We start from the raw sequence: 22,929 nt of genomic DNA, 5'->3' as shown, positions 1-22,929 counted from the left end.
AATTAAACAGTGATCCTGACAAACAAAAATGTGTAACTTACAGCAATTTCCCTGCAGGCGGACATTGATATTCCAGTGCCTTCTATTTGTTTCAGTGCATACTCCTTTTCATCTTTCCTGTAAGGACAGACAGACAAAATGAAAACAACATTACAAAACATCTTTATCATTTTCCAGGACATTGTCAAAGATGATGCACTTGGTATATGACAGAGATCACACGTCACACTGATATGTTCCTCTGTGTGGACATGGATTTTAAATATGTACCGTCTACCATTTAAGAATCACTGGGCCAATCACATTCTCACATCCTGAGAGATCCGATCACGTGGCCAGCTCTTGTGGGTGGCTGTGGCTCAGGAGATAGAGAGGTCGTCCACAAACTAGAAGGTCAATGGTTTGATCCTCGCTTCCCCCAGTCAGCATTCCTCTGACATCATCCAGCAGTGTATGAATGTGACAGAAAAAGCGTGGTAAATAGCAGCGCATAGGTGAATGTGACTTGTGACTAGAAAAGCAGCCCATTTAGCTCTTAGAACGTAACTTCACACCTGGCATTAGAAAGTTAAGACGAGGCTAGACTCGATCCGATCTCAACGATTGGCATTGTTAACTGATCAGGATCCCCCCAATAGGGTCTGGCTGCAAAACCATACAGCTGTGGAGCTTCACTCTAGACCCGAAACACTTGACTATGGCGTTTATTTGGTTTCAAAGCTCTAGAATGTAGAAACCACACACGCACATATAATACTAGAGAGCAGATCAACACCGCAAACGTCAAACCTTTTTTTTTAACAAATGGAAACCAATGCTGCACTAAGTTGAATTGTGATGAGAGCAATAAGAATATTTTTAGTTGGGTCTTTTTGTACAAAAATTAAAATAAAACATTAAGGAACAACTTGGATGCAGATAATTTATTTATCTATTAATGCCATTACAGATAGCCATCTTCTACCTGCAGGAGTGCTCTGTTGTTGTTGTTGTTGTTGCCCCCTTGGCCTTTTCAACATAGTCATTTGTCCTTGTGAATCACATTTGTGCATGACAAACAGCAATAAGTGAAATGTGACACTGTAGGGCTGAGCAAATTCAGCAGTTAAATATTGATTATATGAGATAAGCAGTGTTCCAGTGTATGAAATCATGCTTGATAGAGACCTGTAGAGTAAAATAAGGACTAAAGGGTAAAATATTCTAGAGCTGCCACTAAGGATACAGCAGTTAAGAGGAAAGGGAATCTTAACTTACGATGCTGAGCGTCCTGGGGCCTGTTCTACGAAGCGAGTTCAACATATCCAAGATACGTTTTCGTTATCTGGTTTTTGATTTGACCTCACATTGACCATCCTGGATAACTTGTACTACAAAGCTGGATATCAACTGGCTCAGTCAACCCTGACTTGACTGAAACAGTTGTAACTGGATAGGATTGTGTCCACATTCATGTGGAAGAGGCATTAACTACAAGCAACATCGTGGACCATAAATAAAGTATTTAATGATACGAAAAGACGCTGATTTTAAGCAACATGTAAAAGTGAGATTCTACATAGTGAAATCTAAATAATATTATCAAACCAAAAAAAATGGGGGAAAAACACTCAAAATATTTTTTCAAAACTTAAAGTCAGCTTTAAAAATATAATGTAAAAAGCAAAGGAATTCATCAAGATGAGTTAATATTTTGCCCTTTTGTCTGACGATGATCAAACTATGATGAAGAGAAGCTGTAGTAATGTCAGACTGTTTCTGCTGCTGAAGCAGAGGAGAGAAGTCAATGTGTGGTGAAGTCAATCACACTGAATTATTCATTCATGATCAAGAGAAATATTGACCAGTGTGTGGATCATTTTTCTGATAAAACATATAGTATTTAGTTTTTGTTACTATTTATTATCACAGTCTCCTCGTGTTGTTCCAAGCATGGCATGCCATGAATGGTAAAAATAAATTTAATGTCTTTAATATTATCATCATGTTCACTTTCAATTCAGTTCTTAGAATTTGAGCCCTTTCCAATCAGGTTATGTCCAATATGGCTGTACAATAACAATATTACACAAAAGATTCCAAAGCAAACTATGTTCAGACATTTGGAGTGCTGCTTGTCTCTTGTGGCTTTTAAGCATATTTTATGGTGTGTGTGTGTGTGTGTGTGTGTGGAAGAATAAAGACTCCTTCAGATGAGTTTTATTCACTGTGCAGTGGAGACAAAGAATCACAGCAAGGCAATACAACTCTGTCTGAGGGTTAACAGGGTTAAATGTCTAAAACAATAGGCTTTAGGCTGGGCTGACCAGGGGCCTGTACTACGAAGCGAGTTGAACATATCCAGGATATGTTTTTGTTGTCTGAGTGACTTAACCTTACACTGACCATCCTGGATCACTTGTACTACAAAGCTGGATATCAACTGTCTCAGTCAACCCTGGGTTTTCCTGTCCGGTTACGAGCATGTTCGTGTGAAAGAGGCGGAGTCGATAATTACAAGCGGCATCATCAGATCCATAAATCAAGTTTTAATATGATACGAAAAAGAAACGCTGATAGGTGCAGGTCGATTTGATTTAAGTATCAAAGTTATACAAATGTGACATTCCACAAAATTAAATGAAAATATAATATAATTAAACAACTAAAATAAAAAAGACTTACATCTGTGAAAAAGATCTGACACGAAATCCTATAATTATGGACTTTATCTTACATTAAGCATTTTCCTTCTTCTATTAGGAAATTGCTTAATGTAAGATAATGTCCATAATTATAGGATTTCAGTTTTAATTTTTTCATCTCAGAGAAATGTGGTGATTATTGATTGCTGCTTTAGCACATTAAGTGACGTTAAGCCTTTTCACGTTAAACTTTGAAGTGATCTGTGAGAGAGACTGTTTATCAAGTTTGCTATTGAGTGATATTTTTGCCCTTTTGTCTGACGATGATCAAACTATGATGAAGAGAAGCTGAAGTGATGTCAGACAGTTTTTGCAGTTTAGAAGTTAATGTGTGGTGAGGTCACTCACACTGAATTATTGATTCATGATCATGAAAACATTTTGATCAGTGTGTGGATAATTTTTCTAATAAAATGTTACTATTTATCGCCAGTCTCCTTGTGTTTTTCTGAGTTGCAGTGATAGAAAAAAACCTAAAATGAATCTGCCAGGAATCATCTTTTTTAATCCAAATTAAGTTCTAATATTAATGTGTCTATGTTTTTATTAAGTGTCATAATCTTTCCCTCTATTTATTAGAAGTTCGGAGTGGACACATGAAAAGTCTGGAACAGCAACATGATTCCACTCATTCATAAATATCTGCTGCGCTTAATTATTTGCCACGTAACTCTAAACTCCGTTGTCCCTGACGGGAACCTGTAGAATGATGACGCTGGTTTACAGTGATATGATTGGTTAGTAGTGGGGCTGTTGACAGGTTTCGATCTCGTTTCTGGAACATAACCTGCTCCACAGCAGGTTAGCCGTTCAGCATAAGTAACCATGGCAATCTATGCTGATAAGAAGAGAACCGGCTTCGTAGGACGTAAAAGACAGAGTTAAAGCTTAAGTTATCTCGATAACCGCAAATCCCACTTCGTAGTACAGGCCCCAGATGATCTGTGTGACAACAAAGAAATATGCAGCTCAGGAAATCCTGGACTTGTAAATTTACAATATAAAGTGTTTCACTCAGGCGGTAGCCATTTGACCCATCCCTTTAACACCTCTGGCAGTGTGAATTCTCTGTTGTTCTTGGGGAGGGATCATAGAAATTTTATTCAATTGAAAGTGAAAGAAACTCTTCTTCAAGGACCATTCTCTTAAATGAATGGATCAAGGATTTTACACAGGTATCTGTCAATCAATGGGCCTCATGCAAGAGCATGTTCGTATTCTAATCCTAAATTTCTCCTACATCTGTTCGTACTGTGAGTTTGTAGGAACAGGCCTCGTCCGATCTTCAGAAAAAAATGTCAGGAATAGTTCATTCATGAAAACGATATGCAGCATGTTATAATTATTTAACATTTCGTCTCTGGCATGTGTAGCAGCACACAGCTGGTCAGGTTCATCCACCTGGCCTCACAACACCAACTGTGCGCTTTACCAAGGCATGAGTGCGCATATGACGCTTTTGATGCTCCTGTCTCGTCTGCAGCTAATTTGAATGAATTTTAGGTAGATGATGTGAATATAGTTTGCATGGTGACAATAAACAACTGACATGTCAAGCCAACAACTCTGTGCGCCCTTGCACAACATGCGTGCCATCTGGCAAAGATGTGCGCTCCCCTGGCCGTTGCGCAACACTGTTAGAATTATATTATAATTCGAATTGCATAATTAAACAGAATAATGTTAACATAACAAAGTGAAATATAAATATATATATATATATACATATAAATTGGCACAGTCACCAGTGCATCCACAGGACACAGTCTTTCAAGCATTAAATAGAGGGACTGTATTTATATAGTGCATTTCTAGTCATATAGACTACTCCAAGCGCTTTAAAGGAAAGTCACATACCCCCATTCACACACATTCACCGCGTTTTTTTTTTCTTTATATCATTCATACACATCCAAACACTGCCGGAAGAGAGAAAAATAGGGTTAAGTGTCATTTGAGCAAAATTATTGCCGCCGTTCCTACAGAATTTTATGAAATGTCAAGTCGCAATTTCAAGACCCTGAGAGGACTTTTATTTTGACACGACAAGACGCAGCGACGGAGCGCTGTAGGCAACACGCCCCCAAGGAGAGGGTGGGAGAGAGAGATATAGGACAAAGTAGTGTTACTGGTTACCTTCGAGAAAAAGTTACATTTCACTTTTGCTTATCAGTTCCTAAAAGAGATAAATATATTTTAATATATGTCACGCATCAACAAAACTGTGCCTGTGTTTTTATAGGAGCAAGCACTTAGCAGGTATGCTAACGTCCAAGTGAAACATGGACCGAGGTAAACGGTCAAAAGTCTGCCTACAACAGAGAAAGCGACAACAAGGGAAAGTGCAGTAAATACGCTGCGTTTATTAGATGCAAGTCAGGTCGCACCTTGAATCTGGACAAATATTGAATGCAGCACAACACTGATTTGGAGCAGTGTGGCTGCTCCTCCTTCAGTAAAGATCTTTGACAGTTAGATGTTGTGCACTGATGTACACAAGTGATCACATTTTGCCCCTATTGGTGCTTGTAATAGACTTGTTAATAGATAGATGAACTTTATTGATCCCAAACTGGCCCCCCACCCCCGCTAGTGAAAAAGATACTAGCGGAAACACTGAACAACAAATATTTAACACCTTCTAGTATGGTATTACCGAGCAGCATTAAAAGGCTGTCAGATTTCACTGCTGAAGAATGACTGTGCATGACCTGCCTGTGTTCACCTTTTGACCTCACATCACATCTCTATTATCCACCCAGAAGATAGTAAGACACTGCCTGCATCCTTGACCCAGCTTTACAACTAAGTGCGTCAATCATGAATGAAGGATGGTCTTATCTGATTCACAAATTTCTGGCTGCACCAACCCCACGTTTGATATCCTCATACAAAACTCTGGCATTTGGCTAATACTGTGAAGTGTGCACTGACCCACTACAAGCTATCTCTTTTCTTTTTCATGTTAGCCTTAATGTTACCTTAGACAAATTTTCTGTAACTGCACATTACTCTTCAATCACATCTTATCATCATAATCATTTATGTAATCAGACCACTTACTTTCATAATCTTATCACAGACAATCATGTGTAGGATTGTTCGGCCTTAGTGGAAGTATATGCTCTACTGAACAACATTTTAGTTAAATCATGTCCTAGAAGGCAGCAGCTGATTGCATTGCTCCCACATCTAGCTGATACCTGATCCCTGTAATAGTCTTCTAGGCTTTTGTAAATGCTAATAACATTGCTCTACAACAAATAATAAAAAACTACTGCTGCAGAGTGTATACAAACGGCAACTGTAGTATTTCATGTGTAACTGACACATCTAGTCAATATCAGATCTCTGTAATTAGGTCATTATACAGTCAGTATTAAAATCTTGAATGTAGAACTAGTGACTTTTAACCTGCAGGGGAGACGAGAAGGCAACTAGTGACACATTGCCCCCCTGGTTAAATAACTTCTTGCATGAATGATTCTTGCCAAGCTGTCAGGTCAGAGTGATTAACCTTTTTGGCAATCTTACAAATTTAACTTACACTGTCAAAAAGAAAATTGCATTGCACAGTTTTGTTGTGAACTAGGAATTGGCAAGTTTGTGCAACACACGGTGACACTGCTTACACAGTGTACGGGACATTCACAAGTACATATACTTGTCCATCTCCCTGCTGCTCTTAAGTGCCGTACGTTGTATGCACGCATGCATTGGACTGCATCCGATTAAAGGGCAAATGGAGAAATAGATAACTATCGACTGTGAGTCTAAAACAAAGTTTGGCAGTGCACAATGTTCAAAATGGGGGAGCAGCTTGTCCGCACAAAAGGCGGAGAAATGTCCCAATCGCAAATGAAATGACGTGCGGTGGCTTCAGCGCGGTTTCCACGCATTAGGAGCAGGCTGCGTCCCTGCGAGTGTGAAGAGGAGACTCGTCACAACAGTGATAGCGCCGTGTTGTTTTAGGGCGGTTGGGAAGAGGGGAGGGAGAGAGGGAGAGAAGGAGAGAGGGAGAGAGAGAGAGGGAGTGGAGGAGAGGAGAGGAGAGGGAGACGGGGGGCTGTTGGTGAGTGAGAGAAAACCAAAACACAGAAACCCTGGTTAACGCTTCGGGCAGGTTCAACACACAACCGGCTTGTATGTCGAGAACATGCCGCCAGTGGTCCATTTAATCTGAACATAAACAATAACGTCCACAGTTGTCTTACCCGTCCTTGCGCTTAGCTTTATAAACGTGCCCGTACGTGCCTCGACCCACTTTGCAACCTTCATATTCGAACAGATCTTCTACTCTCTCCCTCTCGGCCGCCAGCTTTGCTTTGAAGTCGTAATCCATTTTAACCCATAAATACGTCTTCATTTACAATAAAATAAAATATTAATTATTACATGCATTAATTAAATCATCTGGTCGTTTTATTCCCCCACCATTTCCTTGTTTGGGATTTTGGTCTGCTCCGCTTGATGTTCACTGGCTCGTTGACGTTTCTAATTGGCGCGCAGTGCTCACTGGGTAGTGTAGTTTTTTCGGGGCAGACGCCGCGGTTCTTCAGCTTGTAAACCGAGGTGCGGGAAACTACAACCCGCGTTGCTCACCGCGGTTTGTTGCACTGTGCGTACTCATGAACGCTCTTCAAAAATGCAGGCATCCGTGGTCTAGGTTTCGTGGTGCCCTGAGCTGCTCCTTCAAAGTATGCACCTTATCGTTAACACATATATTTTTGTTAATACTTTAATGATTCCTGAACTCCTAGTGGCGATGATTTCGTAGCATACGCCATAATTATTACAAGGCAATACAATAAATACTTAATGTCATCACAGGAAAAAATATGATTATGGTTATACAAAATATACTTTTGTCGCTTATCGTCGGATATGGTGTAAATAGACTCCCACACACTACTACTGCCCTCATGGCACCTCCATTTATTGACGATGATGTTGATGATCATCTCCATTTCATTATTGTTGTTGTTTAGTAATTGTATTTTCAAAGAGAAGAATCTAACACAAATGTTTGCATGTCAATTTTTATATTTGGATGCTGAATGAAGTTACCGACTTCATAAAATGCAGTCTCATTATTAGTATTATTTCCCTCAACTGAAAACAGGTTTTCTGAAAAACGTTTATATTATATGAACTTTATTATTATTTTCACTTATGATTTAGTCAAAACTTTGAATTTGTTTATGTCATCATATGTAATAAACAATAAATTAATTTATAACGCTAATGCAATGACAGTGGTAGCAATAACATATACTAACGTGTAATCCATATGAACAGATTCATACCTGTTTTATGTTATCGCTCCACTATGCTTCAGGCACATTTCTGTCTACTCTGACATGTATACACGATGTAAATATCACAGTAAAAGAGAATCCCTTACAATGATATATTAATAAAATGTAATTTGGGACACTGACAATACTTAAGTGCAACGTTCTCTTTAGGTTGTAAAAAAAAAAGTCACGTGACTAGAGCCTTGTTTTCGCAATGATTGATAGGTCCCTGAACCAACCAAGTGTCACATGACAGTGTTTGGCGAATGGACTTGCTGAACGTAAGTCTGACGTAACCGCGTCTAGCATATAAAGCCACCTCGCCTTCTGCATTCTGTGCTTTACACAGTATGGCCGGCGATATTAGCTAGCACTCGCTAACGGTATTCTCTGTAAAAGGGAAGACGGTAACTCAAGAAAATCAACACCTGGATTGTTTAAAGGACTGTACCTCAATTAATTATATTTGATCGAGGACGGACTAATTAAGCTGTAAACGTTACAAACGACGTTTAATATAATTGTTGGGTGTCTGTTGTCTCATGATGGAAGAAAACGGTGCACATTTCTTCGAGGGGACCGAGAAGCTGTTGGAGGTGTGGTTCTCTCGGCAGGATGAGACCAAAGGAACCGGGGACCTCCGTACCATCCCAAGGTTTGTGTTACTTGAACTCCTTAGCTGCTCTGTCAGGCAGCATATTGAACGATGGCGGAAACGCCGAGCACATGCATGTATGCCTTCCCTCCCCCAGCTCATCCGTGAGACTTAACATTGAATTTAAGTTAAACGTTGTTTGTTTTTTTAATCTTGTTCTCAAGAGGCCAATGTCCCCCATGTAATCCCTCAGTCATCCTTAGTTAGTTAGTTAGCTAGCTAGCTGGTCAGGGAGTCCAATTTCTGACACCAGAGCACATTACTTGTGAGCTAGCTAACACCGTCACTCGAAAATGGCCACCTCCCCCTTTCACTGTGGCACCTCTAAGGTTAGTCATTCATTCTTCGAACTGTATACGTATTGTTATTAAGTCATTGGTACGTGAGTATGACCCGCCATCTGTTGTGGTGAGCGACAGAGCAGTGGGTTTACAGCGTAATAGCCGTCTTGACGTGAAGTTGGCAGTCCGTTTCTAGCTAGCTGACTCTAGCTAGTTCCTGGGAGAAATGGTTCGAATATTCAGCTGCCTCGTTCTGCTGTACTGTGGTTGTACGACTCAGACGTCTGCTGTGTCATTTGAATACATGTAATGTGTCAGCTCACTTTGGTGCCAACAGTAGCAGGGCCTGGTCATTTGTAGCCATTATCGGTGCGCATGTTTTGTGGCCCCCGTGTTGGTTTGGGCACGTTGTTTGGTTAAATTTCACGAATGTGTAAAAATATAGCGAACGATCAATTTAACGTGGCCATATTGGGGTGGGTGATATCATGTGTTTTTTGTTTTGCCAAAGTTCGAGTTGTTGTTGTTTTTTGTATCTGCGTCATTCAACGACGAGGGGACCTCACTGAAGATGCCCAGCATGTGGTCGCTCGTCGTGTCCGCGTGTTGCCGCGGCTTCAGCGACACTGGCCGCCAACACGGACACGCGCGCCCGCAAACACCGCGCAAAAGTCACAGATCACAGGTAGCTCTGTGTCCGGTCACCTGTGATGGGATTTGTTTTGCAGTTAAGACAGGGAGGCGGCTCTGGAGGCTGCAATGGAAAGAGTCAATCTTAGAGGCTCCTTGTCTGAATTGACATGGACATTACGAGAGACTCTATGTCATTAGTGTGTTTTTGACTCACTGTGAGGTGCACCTCCAGAGCCAGGCATCCCACAGCATGGCAGGCCTAAGAGCTGCTTCTTACACTGCAAGTGCCCGTGGTCCTAGTTCCGGTCACGTTTCCAGCCATGGAAGCAGTCCCCTCCCAGTTGCTCTGATTGGTTCGTTTCCCTACTGTGCTCAGAGGCACTTGGCTGCATTCTAAGAATAGGGGAAAATGGATGTGACTGGTTAAAAAGACTGTCGACCTTTGCCCCTGTTCAGCTCCACAGAATCAATCGGTTGCTGAGCCTTAAACTCTGTGAAGCTGGTACCAAGCAGAGCAAAGTTAGTCTGATGAATTGATTGATTCAAATGATTTTGGTGGGATCATGTCACCGTTTGGTGCTGAATCACATGTCCCCCGAGCAACGGGAGGTTTGCAAATACTTTCCACAGAGGTACTTTTTACAATGTCAACAGCTGGTTAGACAAATTCACCCCCACAACATATGTTTAAAAACCAGTCATCTACTTTTTTCTGTGTAAAGTTGGTTTAGCCTTTTGTAAATGCATGTCACTTTGCTATTCTACCTGATGTTGCAACCGTGAGTTACTGTCGGTTAGCCGGCGCTTCCAGTGACTTTTCTGGTCATTAACCAGATCACTGAGGTCAGTTTAAGAAAAGTGTGCGGCCAGTAGGATTAATGAGAGCCGGCATTAATTTACAACCGGCGGGCAGATTAACGAGTCAGAGGGACACCGTCGGTGAATAGGGCTCGCTGGACGTCAGCCAATGTCCAAATATGTCCACAAGGGCATCTGATTCACAAATGTGGAGCTCACTTGCAATACCGCCACTGTCTGTGACTCAGGGCTCATCTACAGCTTACATTCTTCTTCTTCTAGTGTTTGTCAAGCCACTAGTCCTGAAGGCCATCTACACACAGCGATATGTGGTCTTTCCTGTCTGTATGGTTTGGCAGCATAATTCATTTTTGCAGTCATTACCACATATGAATAAATAATTTTTATTTGTTGGTTGTCACTAGTCCTTTTCACTTAAAGTTGACTGTAACCAAAATTCCAAGTATCTGTAATCTTGGTTAACCAAGTGTCCCTATTTCATGGGTATGGATAACCCCTGTAGTATTCAGCAGCCTGATCTGGTCCTTTCCTGGAGATTGCACTTTCTTTGAGGAAAATCTGATCCCACTGAGTGACCAGAAATAGCCTGTGGTGTGCATTTCACACTGCAACGGGAGCTGACCCAGGTCTCTAGTAATGCTGTAACTTTATGTTGCAACAGCTATCCACTACAACAGCTAGCTAACTGCATAGTCATAATCTATGGTACTTAATAATTTTTATATATAAAGGGTTGTTTGTGTTATATCAGTTCAGATAAAAATGCATGATAAGGGCAAAATTTTCACTACCTGGGTTTAAGCCGTGTCAAATGTTCTCTGGCAAATTTGTTTCACGTAAACATATTTTTGACCTGAAGAAATTAAACGTTTGATTAGCCTATAACACATATAGGTCTGGCACAGGCTAGTTGTAAGATGTAAAGTAAAAGATGCTGCTTGGTTTACTGTTTTCACAAATGGGAACAGAAGATGAATTCACTATAAATCATTAATAAATTATACCATGTAAACGATGAGTTGTGTATAGTGATTGAACCATAGACATTTCAGAAATCCAAAAGCACTAAGACCCTCTTTATACCTGGTCTTAATATACAGGGCTCCAGAGTGCGACCAAAAATCTGTGCAGTGCGACTAAAAATTGCCCTTGGTCGCACCGGTGCACCTGACATTTAGTTGGTCTGTCAAAGTGAACGAGTCGAAAGTCTGGTTGTACCTCACTAAAACGATCGCGACAACACTCGTTGCCCTGAAATGTTAACTTTTTTTTTGCAAGTAAAGGCAGTAACTCATGGAAATCAGTCGAAAAATTAATTGAAAGTTCTACTTCTGCTGGGCCCAGTCAAAGACAAGCCCAAAGCCCCTTCACAGCTACAGCTAGTGTGAGGGTGAATGAGTTCCACCTCGCTGTGACCAGGTTCATAGTGAAAGGCCTACAACCCTTTAGAGCAGTGGACAGGACTTTATGTAACAGATTTACTGTACATATTGAGTTGTTACATTTTCCCTTTGAATGTTAGTTCCATCACTCAACACACATCATGTACTTTTTATTAGTTATTTGTTAAAATAGTGCTGTTCAGTGTTCAACAATGTAACTGTGTACAGTCTGAGAAACAAATATTCATCCATTATACTCCTCGCTGCTTGGAGTCAGAAATGGTAATAGACACTGCTTTAAATATATCGCCAAAGAAGAGCTACCATTTACAACAATGAAGTCCCATATCATCCTCATTAAAAAGCCCCTTTAGTCCTGTTTGCAGTCATTTACACAATGTGTTAAGAAAATACCAATGTATATGGGAACTGTCAAGAAAGGTATAATATGTGTGTTATTGAGGTGCCAAAAGGTGCAGCAAAACATTTTGAGTGCACCTAAATTATGTTCTGGTGCCCCAAAATGAAGAGTTGCAACCAATGTAAAAGTTTGGAGCCCTCATATATAAGAGATTTAATATTAAAGTAAATTATCTTTGTGGTGGAACATAAGATTGGGAACAGAATTACAGACTCGCAAAAACAAAAGTTATATTGGTACTACATGCTGCAGATCACAGGCTCTGACCCTTTTTTTTGCTCAACAGATGGAAGCAGCTCATTTATCCAAAATCATGAGCAGCAACAAGCAGGTGACAGGGTTGAAAAGGCAGAGCAAAGTAACATAAGCTTGTGTAATTCTGTTTTAAAGAAGCAGTGAGTCCAATCACAATCGTTTCATCAGCACAAACCCTGCAGCATTGCAAAAATTGCATAATTTGTCCCCTCTTCATCCGATATTATTGACACTTGGTGTACCATACACTGGTGTGAGTCTCCAGTGAGAATAATCAGGGTTGCTCACCAGCATCTTGAATTAGGAAATTCTGTCCACTGTTTTCAGGTACGGGTCTTTTGAATTTGTGTTACCAACTGTGGGTTGGACTCAATATACCTAATATCATTCACTGACTGAAATTCAGGTCCAAGTTATGTGATTATTGCACAAATGTTAATAAGATATGGCAAATTTTTGCTAAGCCCCAACCTTCCCAAAGACATTTTTGGTGATGAGATCGATCTTGCTCAGTTTTGATAGAAATGTGTATCTAAGTCTAAGGCTGAATAAAAAATTTGCCGTCAATGATGTTGAGAACGGCATCGCGCACCTCTAGAATGTGTTATTGTAAAATCCAGGGGTAAAAACAAATGTTGCACATTTTTTGCCATTGAACAAAATGTATTTAATCTCTAAATGACAAAGAATATTTGGAACATTAGTAAATGTATGTTAACATGTAGAACATGAATATAGACTGCTCTGTACCGCTCGTGTTGGAGAGAGCTGTTCCTCTGCACATTACACAACCTGGAGGATTCCACTGCACTTTTAAGTTCCTTAGTCAGGACGTCTGTAAACACTTGTGGAGGTCAGTGTGGTTCTGGCTCTCAGCTGTAGGAGCGAGAGCAGAGCCAGAGCGGAGCTGGCTCAGTGGGAGCAGTGCCAGGTGGGCATGATTGGCACAGCTGCGGTGAGTCATCATCATATTCTCCCTTTTTATGCAATAGCCTGAACAGAGAAGACTGACACAACTGAGCACAGGAGCAACATTTTGAGTTTGACTTTGGACCGTGCACCGGAGCAGCCGGTGTTGGTCTTGGCATCCAGGCCGTAGTCGGGAAGCAGGGAAGATGTTCACTTTCTCCAAGGGCCAAAGCGCCCTCTCGCTCCGGGACCAGCATGCTCACTTTCCTTCAACAATGTGGCACCAAGGCTTCTTCTGCGGAATTTATTATATTGAGACAGAATAGCTGTCTGTCTCAATATAACATACACAATCAGTCCAGAGCAGTATATAGTCATGTTCTATATGTTAACATACATTTACTAATGTTCCAAATAATCTCTCTCTTTACTCGTGCCAAGTCTCTCTCCCTCCGGGGTCCAGTCAAACTCAAGGTACACTTGCTCCCTGCTCTCTCTCTCTCGCTCTACCAAACACACACGCCACGTTCACACCGTGCGGACTGCTCCATACCAGACCGGACATTCGCCACTCCTACAACACCTGGCAGCACAGGACACTTTAAGTAAAGTGTGTGTCAGAGAAAAAAGTGCTCATCCTGACAATAATGGTGATTTCGGAAACGTGACTATTTAATAGTCATAACTTGAAACCGGAAACAGGCCCATGACTATTTCAAATTATGAAAATTTGCAAAATAATATCCATAATGGTAGACTTTAAAGATCAAAAAAATGCACTGAACTTGTGTGGCTGGGATGGGTATTATCTTTTGGTATCCTTTGGGTGCTGTACAGGTTTATGGTGAGGTACCATAAACCTGTCACCTATTTTGACGGTTGGGTAGGATTTCCAGGATCCAAAATACATCATAATTCATTTGGAGACAGTTGATATGGTTCAATCTTAATGTTGGAAAGTTTTTGACAGTTTGATATGCACATGTGTGAAGGCTGCAGTTAATGCGAATATGATTGTTTTTCTGTCAATGATTGTCAGGGAAATGTGACTCTGATAAAACATGGCCTGGCATTAGGGTTTCCCATCTTTAAGATGGCATCTGTGTTATTATGATGAATTTAATCTCTGAGCCACATCTATGTCCCCTGTGTTTGTCCAGTTGCTATGAGGATGAAGCGGAGCTGGCATGCAACAAAGGTCCCTGGCCAGACATGAACTGGGGAGTTTTGGTTTTCAGTTACTTGCAGTATGTATCTTGGGACACCTGGTTACCTGAAGCTGCCAGAATTATTTTTTCCAATTTGCTATGAGATTGATCTTTCTGATGTGGAGGCATTTTAGGGTGAATGTCAGCAAGATTGACCAGATACATTTCTTATCTGGCAAATGTCCCATGGTTTCGACCTAACTTGCCGTAAAACCTTATCTAGTGAACATTATAAATGTCCACTAAATGTACATGATTGCGACCCTGTGTTAAAAAAAGAAGAAGAAAAAAAAGCCGGTCAGTGAGTTAAGATTTACTGTTGACACTTGCTTTGTGAGTAGATCTGTTCCTGCACTAAGAGGACAGCTGCTGTGCTGACAGTGCAGTTGTTCACTGAGACACCTTTCTTGTTCTTCAGAAAAAGGTATCAATTCATGTAGCGCTGTCCAGCTCTCAGGGGGCAAACAATGCATCATCAGCTGCTGGTAAATTCCCCATTAAGCAATGGTGTTCCTCGCGCTCTTTCTCTACCGGCCCGGGTTGTGCTGTGCTTCCTACATGGCGCTCTGAATGCCATGAGGCTGCCCGTCCAAGGTTGTAGTGAGAGTGTGACGCAGCTGCATTTGGGCTGCTGGGGACTGGGTGGGGGGATGGCAGCGGCAGGAGGAGCCTTCTTGTTGAGGAGAGTGCTGCTGCCAGAACCCCTCCTTTGTTGTCTTCAGACTGAAGAAGTGTACTGTAGTACCCCCCCCCAGGTGACAAAGTACTGAAATGTCTGTTTTTTTTTTATCCATGTGAGATTATTGCTTGTTTGTTTTCTGATAGTCCCCTTAGCTCCATAATATCCAGAAACCCTCCCTCCCTATAATGATTTCCCTACAGGCCATCGCTGTGGAATGTAGAATGAGTGTGTGCTTTACTTATTAAAAGGCCGTGTCTAAACAAGTCTGCTTACTTTTAGTATGTTGGTATGTTTAGTATTTGGTTTTTTTTCTTGTTATTGGATTCAGTTTCACATGTTGACCTGGTCATTTCAAATGGATTTGTCCCAACACACTAAATTTTGCCCTCTCATTTTTCTTTTAGGTTTGAGTGGGACAAACTTTTGGAGAATGTGCATTGTTTGATCATAAGTGTGACAAAGACTGACAAGCAGGAAGCTTATATACTCAGGTGAGTGCTCGCTGTTTACTTACACAATAACTCCTCTGTTTTCCTACTGATTAGAGACAAAGGATTAGACTGTCGTCGCCTCTAAGCTGCTTGTTATTTACAGCCCAGTCACTCAGTCTCAGGTGATAAGACAAGACCAAAGGGAGCATACATTATACATTACATGCTGCATAGTCTTATAGTAGTCTTATTATATATATATATATACACACACACACACACACACACACACACACACACACACACACACACACACACACACACACACACACACACACACACACACACACACACACACACACACACACACACACACCCAAACGGGGAGGACAACAATTGTTAAAAATCCAAGAAAACCCTGCTTCAACAGTGTCGAAAGGGTTGTTGGGCTCAGTATGAAATCTGCTGTGAGACCACAGTTGCCAACAACTGAATATTTTGTCATGACAACCAAGAAGTGATTACATTTTTAGTCACCATAGTCAAAACAACCCCACTCGTGATGAGGTTAAAACATTTTTGGGATTTTCTTTTTTCTTTTTTTTTTCATTTCCCACCAGTCCTGGAGTCTAATAGAGACTGCAAGCAGTCCACTGCAGATGGCACACAACCAGGGTGAATTAGAACGAGCGAATACTTTGTTTATTTAATGATTTCTTAAAACCAACTTTGGTATCTGATGAGTGGGATTTCCCACCTACAGGCATATTGTAATACCACTTTTTCTGAACAGTACCTCCCCTGTCACTACACTCGACTCAGTTCTAGTTATGTGGTTTAAGCATCTGTGTGTTAAGATAAATTACCTAGAGTTTTCATTTGGCTCCTCTTGGTAATGTGGATCCATATTTCCAAATGATTCATGTGTTCCCTGATGTTTGAATGTGTGAGCTTTGGATGGCTATGGTAAAGATTTTGGTTATTATCTTTTAGTTATTTTTAGGAACAAATTCAATCAAATGACGGGAAAATAAACTTTTATGGATAAGTTAATGTGCTGATAATGACCTTCCTCTTGCATACTTCAAAAGACATTCTTTGCCTGCAGTGAGATGTAACTGAAACTATGAATTTCTCAACAGTTCTGATGATGCTCTGACCATTTCAAATTTAATTAATTAGTGCACCCATAGCAATCATGTTGGTATCATTTTGTTAACTCATAGCCTACATAGACTGACATACCTTGGGTTACAGCTGATGGAACTATGAGCTAAGCTAAGCTGTGGGAAACTATCTCTCCGGCTGCATGTGATGGACTTTACCAAGATGTTTCCACACATTACTTTTGTTTCTGCCCTCACATGCAAAGGACTTGTTGCACTTGTGGCAATGAGTATTGTCAGAATCAACTTTAACTGACATTCACTGAAGTGTAACCACACTTTTAAATGTATAGTTCTTTCTTCCATTGTAATTAGTAACTATAGGCAGCGTCTTTGTCTAGTTGGCGTGTTTCAGGCATATGAGTGACAGAGCAGCCCCCTCCCCTGGCAAAAAGATAGAATGGGAGATTTTGTGTATTTGCCCAAGCCTGAGCAATTTTTTCTGAGCATTTTTGGCTGTCTTGGAGGCATATCTAATAATGGTATCAGAATCGGAACATCTCTTACAGTGGCAGATAAACAGAGTTTCAGTACAGAAACTTCATGTCCTTCTTGTCCTCTTTCCCCTCAATAGTGAGAGTAGCATGTTTGTCTCCAAGAGACGTTTCATTTTGAAGACGTGCGGAACCACCCTCTTGCTGCAAGCACTGGTCCCTCTGCTGGAACTGGCCAGGGAGTACTGCGGCTTTGACGCCATCGAGGTTGGACACAGAGCATTATTTATGTGTATATATAACATATTATGTATATATTAATATAGTAATATGTGTGCTGTATATGTCCACATTGATATTCAAAGTATCTGGATTTTTGCACTTCCTGTATAACACATGTAGTGATTTGTGGCACTGACTAGACCGTGTTTTGTGGTCATTTTTTGGTTGTTTTTTTCCTAGAATTTCTTCTACTCCCGCAAAAACTTCATGAAGCCAACCCATCAGGAGTTCCCTCATCGAAACTTCCAGGAGGAAGTGGACTTTCTCAGCCAGATTTTCCCTAGTATGTAGCACATCCGCTCTGTCATTTTCTAATTCATTTTATTAATAATTTTTTCAAAAAGGTAAGGTTCGCCAAATTGGGAAATCCCAATCAATACATAAAAGTGTATACTGATGTGGATCGGATACATTTTTTGGTCTAACTGGTTATTCCATTTATTCATTTTTTTTTAATTTTCTGCTCTTTGTACAGTATATTTATTTACTTATGGACATTAACCTGGAGACTCCAAGAAAAATATGATTTAATGGGGTATTTAAAGGGTTCTAATTTAGATAAGATGATGCAGTGCCTCTTCATGTTTTAGCTACCATATCTGAACTGAAACAATATTTTTTTTTCTCTCCAGATGGTGCCGCCTACTGTATGGGGCGTTTGAACTCTGACTGCTGGTAAGTATCATCATTCATAATTGTAAGAGTCTGTCCTTTAAGACATATTATGTCTTAAAGGACAGACTCTTACAATTCTATATAATTTGGTAAGCCCTCATATCACGCGTCGCACAAAGACATTCCTGAGTTATGATCTTATACATTATACAAGTCAATGGGTGAAAAGGGGTCTAGGTCAGGGAAACAGGAGAGGTGTAGGTGGCTGAGGAAGACCACAAGGAAAGACAAAGTTTTGAACTCAATACATTTTTTAAGTAATAAAATGTAATTTTATAATTTTATCAGAGTAATGAAAAAGAGCATTAGTATAACAATATATTACATGTATGTAATTATCATTGGCTCAATAAACATCTTTAAAAATTAAGTTTACTGCTGTTAGTCGAGGCTTGTGTTGTTTCAATTTCAGCCACAGCAGGATTTTGTTACTTGACATTGTGATGTGTAACAGATCATGAGATGGAGGTGAAAAGGTCATGCCATTTCTCTTGGTTTCTATTAAATATGAATGCTTGTTCAGAGCCTCCTTCACACTTATTATTTAATCTATGTGTCCCTGGTAATAGACTTACATAACCCTTCACTGTGTGGCCACCCACAGGTACCTGTTTACCCTGGACTTACCAGAGTTCTGGGAAAACAAGCATGCAGATCAGACACTGGAAGTTCTGATGAGCGACCTTGATCCAGCCATTATGGACCAGTTCTATATGAAAGATGGTGTTTCTGCAAGTGATGTCACTCGTGTAAGTAGCATCTTGGCCCAACGTCTCCCTGGGGTGTGTTGTGAAACGAACAGGTTTAGCCTGTTCAGATGATCTGGCGGGGGCTTTACCTGGACATGAGCACACAGCGTGAATCGATGCTGACAGTTGTCCTTCATCACTTGTTGCAGATGAGTGGAATTCGTGACCTGATACCAGGTTCTGTGATCGACGCCACAATGTTCAACCCTTGTGGATACTCAATGAATGGAATGAAGACTGACGTTAGTGACTTTTACTTGTTCCCGCTTGTTTCTACATCTTGCCAGCTACTTCCACAGTTCTGTGCTTTAAATTCTCTGCATTGTGTTCTCTGTAGGGAACTTACTGGACCATCCACATCACACCTGAGCCAGAGTTCTCCTACGTCAGCTTCGAAACCAACCTCTCTGCGACGTCCTATGATGATTTAATTAGGAAGGTGGTGGATATTTTCAAGCCAGGAAAATTTGTGACAACCCTTTTTGTCAATCAGGTGTGTATAAAACACAAACAAAATTTTATTCAAACTTAAGTTTCACTGTAAATTTTATTTTTCTCATTGCGTTTGCCCCTCCAGAGCTCCAAATGTCGCAGTGTCTTTTCTTCTGCCCAGAAACTTGATGGCTACAAGCGTCTCGACCGCCAGTTGGCTCAGTTCAACGATTACAATTTCGTCTTCACCAGTTACTCCAAGAACCGTCAGCAGAACCAGCAGAGCTGAGGGTTGAGGATGAAGAAGAGGCGTAAAAAGAAAGGCGGCCGCAGCCAGCCTTATCCCCCAGTAGAGAGCTTGTCATCCTCCCCCTCTTCCTCCCTCCTCCTCTGCTGCTGTCATCAGTCAGAATCATCTGGTACTGACGCAGTCGGGAGCCCTAGTTTAACCTCCAGTTTGAATTGTTTGCAATGTTGTACCTGTGACCTAGATCTCTTGCATGAAAGCTCTTCTCTCCGTTTCGATATTCTAGCTCACTCTTGCTGTGATCTTGAAGTGCATGTAGAGGAATTAAACACGCTCTGTTTGAGGCTGTCCACCTGTGCCCAGTACAACGGCCCCTTCCTGCAGGTCTCCCCCCTCATCCCCAACAGACAAGGCTTCCGCCCTCACTAGGCAGGGCCCTGACATGCTCAGATCAGTCTTCCTCTTTATGAGCTCAACTCGCCCTGACTTCCTGGCGTGACAATTGGTATTAATGAATCACTATTGATGATAGAGTGCACTTTAAAAAACAGTTTATTCATGGTACTAAAATGGGGCCAACCTTATGTCTCAAGTCTTATTGAATGTATAAGTCATGGTAAGCTTTTGGCCCTTCTTATCGTTGTCGAGTTTCATATTTGAGTTTCGTTGAAAACGAATGCCATACTTGCTGTTTGTTGGGCAGTTTGGTCTTTGGTTGCTGTAAACTGCTCTCGAGCAGATTTCTGCTTTGCTGGGCCTTGAAGCAGTGTTCACATTGGTTTCCCAGCACCTGCATGCATTCAATCATTTGTGCCCCTCCACCCGTACAATCGTAGTCCTTGTGTTTACACAATTAGACAAGCTTTTAAAGATATATACCTGGATAATGTGTATTTATATATGACCCATTTAAGACATGAAATATGTGCACCTTTTTGCATCCAGGCTTCTTTGTTTTACAGTGTGCTGTATCTATAAGAAGCTTCTGGGTATTTACACCCCCACCCCTTCAATTTATTGCACTCTAAATTTACACATTGACACGAATTGGTTAAATTGTTCAAACTGAATGTAGTACAGTCCATGTTAAGTTGGCCTGTCCACCCGTCTTTTCGAATGTACACGTCTCTAGAGAAAAGACTGGACCAGTCTGAATGTACGACTCCAGGAGAGCACACCCGCACCCTCCCTCCCCTTCCCTCCCCCCTTCCCTCCCCTTCCCTCCCCCCACCACACACACACACACACACACACCGCTCACAATGCCCTCTGCTGACCAGCCATTGTCCAGCCCGCAGCATGTCTCCCCCCTGCCAGAGTCAGACCGGCAGCTGGCCCCAGCACGGTGATATAACAAGGGTCTGTGCTCCTGGCTATGCCCACGCCCCTGTGAATGGGAAATAATGAATTGGACACTTTTTGCTTAGTTGCCCAGCAAAGCATTTTTCTTTTCCCCACATAATATCCATCCTCTCTCTGTCTCTTTCCGCCCCATAAAGAAATCTGTAAATGCACAATAGAGGCCCGCCAGTCTGAGCATGCCAGGGTGATCCCAGATCATTCCGCATATAACTGCTGCATAAACTGCCATTTTATTAAATTTATTGTGTCCAGACATTTTCTGCAGTGAATTGGTTGAGTAGCAGTTTTTTCTTTTTGTTTGGATCAGTGCTTTTTGTTCATTGAGGGGGAAAATCCTGTGACACTATGGTGCATGTGACTACTAGTGCCGTGCTTGCTTGACAGTGTAGTGTAGCGCCACCTTTTCCTCCTTTTCTGTCGGTATGTCTGTGTGCTTCACCTTCCTCTTGTTTAACCAGCTGAAATCGCAGCTAGAACAGCTGTGTCCTGATGTGTTTTGGATAGGTGCGGTCGGGTTAAATTGTAATTGATCTTATTTCAAGTTGTGGACAAGTTTTAAAAGCAGGTTAGGCTTCATTTGCTATTACTTAATGTCAAACGTCCAAGGTTTGTCTCCTCCGCCTGCCATTCAGCTGCGTGGTGGTTCCCGAAGCTTCTGCCAGAGAATACAGTTTGGATTTTGAACTGCGGAAGACATGGTGTGGGCCTAACCTGCTTTCAGCCCTGCAGGGCAGTATGTTCTCTCTGTAGAATTGCCAACTACAGTGTGATGATGAGTTGAGGTTGGAACAGTTCATGTAATAACTGGCACTTGGAATAGTTTACCTCTAGTTTGTCTGTCATGGCTTTTTGGAGTGGTTTCATTCTTTTCCTTTGGACCAATCTCTGCTCTTACATGAACTACTCCTCTCGCTGTCAAATAACCTGAATGATCTGATAGCACTGTTCCAAAATATGGACTCAGTTCAATGTTATCTACATTTTACGATGTTTTATGTGGATCACTGCAACTTTGTTTTCCTTCTTTTTATACTGTGAACTCAAAAGGCGTTTTTGCAGTTGAACAGTGACAATTTTATACAAAAATATTCCTTATTTTTGTCACGGACCAATCCTTTTTTTTTTTCTGCCCCTTTTTGTCCTCATGTTATAAAAGCAATGTTCAAAAATAGTTTGTTATAAAGTTGAGGGATGATCCTTTTCATAGCTGACTAAATCATTTTTTAATTAATATTCTTTCACTTCCTTTCTTTAGCAAATTTTTTTTTAAAATTGCAGAGAAAGGGAACATAAAAGCTCCTCCCCCCCTGCCTGGTGAGAGAGGGCACAGTTGCAGGATGTATAAGGATGTACTGAAGGAGAAACTTTGCTGTTTTAATTCTTTCTTTTGCTGTTCTTTGGATGGTCAAGATGTGCTAAATATATCTGTGCTACGAGCTTGATGCTTAAATAAAAATACTTATCCGTGCTAATGCCGTGTTTCTTTGTCTGTTTTTTTTTGTGCCTTTACTTACACAGTAGATATAGACATGTTGGTTTTGACTAAGTGATAGAATACAGAAGCAAAGCACAACCCTGGTAGAAAATATTTTATTTCCAATACGCTCATGTTTTCCATAGTACACTGCAAATATATTAAAGTGTGTACATATATATATATTTCCCTCAATGTACACTCAATGATGAAAAGGATAAACTGGAATATCACATTGATATAAGTATTCTTGGGGCGCTTGGGTTCCGATTATTTCTGTGTTAAATTCTATTCGTTTGACATGATTTGAAAAGACGCAAGTTTATATATATATAGTATATATCACAGATACTGAAACACAATGGAAAAATCAAGACATGAAGTCAAAGGAGCTGCACGCAGAGCTCAGAGGCAGCATTGTGTTCACACAGATCTGGGGAAACCTAGAAAA

At 41.0% G+C, this 22,929-nt stretch overlaps 2 protein-coding genes across 4 annotated transcripts in view; one reads left to right on the top strand and one right to left on the bottom strand.

Annotated features, from left to right (window-relative positions):
• Positions 1-7,161, bottom strand: part of cdk19 (cyclin-dependent kinase 19) — a 55,410-nt gene extending 48,249 nt beyond the window's left edge. For all 3 annotated transcript variants that reach the window (XM_035617126.2, XM_047328495.1, XM_035617128.1), the window contains exons 1-2: positions 6,899-7,161; positions 42-117 (exon numbers count right to left, since the gene is read on the bottom strand). In XM_035617126.2, the coding sequence (XP_035473019.1) occupies positions 42-117; positions 6,899-7,050 (228 nt within the window). In that variant the 5' untranslated portion in view covers positions 7,051-7,161. The remainder of the gene's footprint in view (positions 1-41; positions 118-6,898) is intronic.
• Positions 7,162-8,313: 1,152 nt separating this feature from the next.
• amd1 (adenosylmethionine decarboxylase 1) lies at positions 8,314-22,476 on the top strand. The gene is made up of 9 exons (XM_035617131.2): positions 8,314-8,636; positions 15,631-15,717; positions 17,398-17,524; positions 17,720-17,822; positions 18,172-18,214; positions 18,819-18,963; positions 19,113-19,205; positions 19,301-19,456; positions 19,541-22,476. Exons 1-9 carry the CDS (start codon positions 8,524-8,526, stop codon positions 19,682-19,684), a joined length of 1,011 nt encoding a protein of 336 aa, XP_035473024.1. The 5' UTR covers positions 8,314-8,523; the 3' UTR covers positions 19,685-22,476.
• Positions 22,477-22,929: the final 453 nt, after the last annotated feature.

This window comes from Scophthalmus maximus, chromosome 18 (assembly GCF_022379125.1).
Source record: "Scophthalmus maximus strain ysfricsl-2021 chromosome 18, ASM2237912v1, whole genome shotgun sequence".
NCBI classification, from domain to species: domain Eukaryota; kingdom Metazoa; phylum Chordata; class Actinopteri; order Pleuronectiformes; family Scophthalmidae; genus Scophthalmus; species Scophthalmus maximus.
Note: the sequence above shows the minus strand (reverse complement) of the source record. Positions and strands in the feature narration are given on the sequence as shown.

Excerpts from the sequence above, each read along its gene's own strand:
- amd1 (XM_035617131.2), top strand. The coding sequence starts at position 8,524 with ATGATGGAAGAAAACGGTGCACATTTCTTCGAGGGGACCGAGAAGCTG. Across the intron at positions 17,823-18,171 it reads TCTCAGCCAGATTTTCCCTA|ATGGTGCCGCCTACTGTATG; the intron begins GTATGTAGCACA and ends TTTTCTCTCCAG. Across the intron at positions 19,457-19,540 it reads CAACCCTTTTTGTCAATCAG|AGCTCCAAATGTCGCAGTGT; the intron begins GTGTGTATAAAA and ends TTGCCCCTCCAG.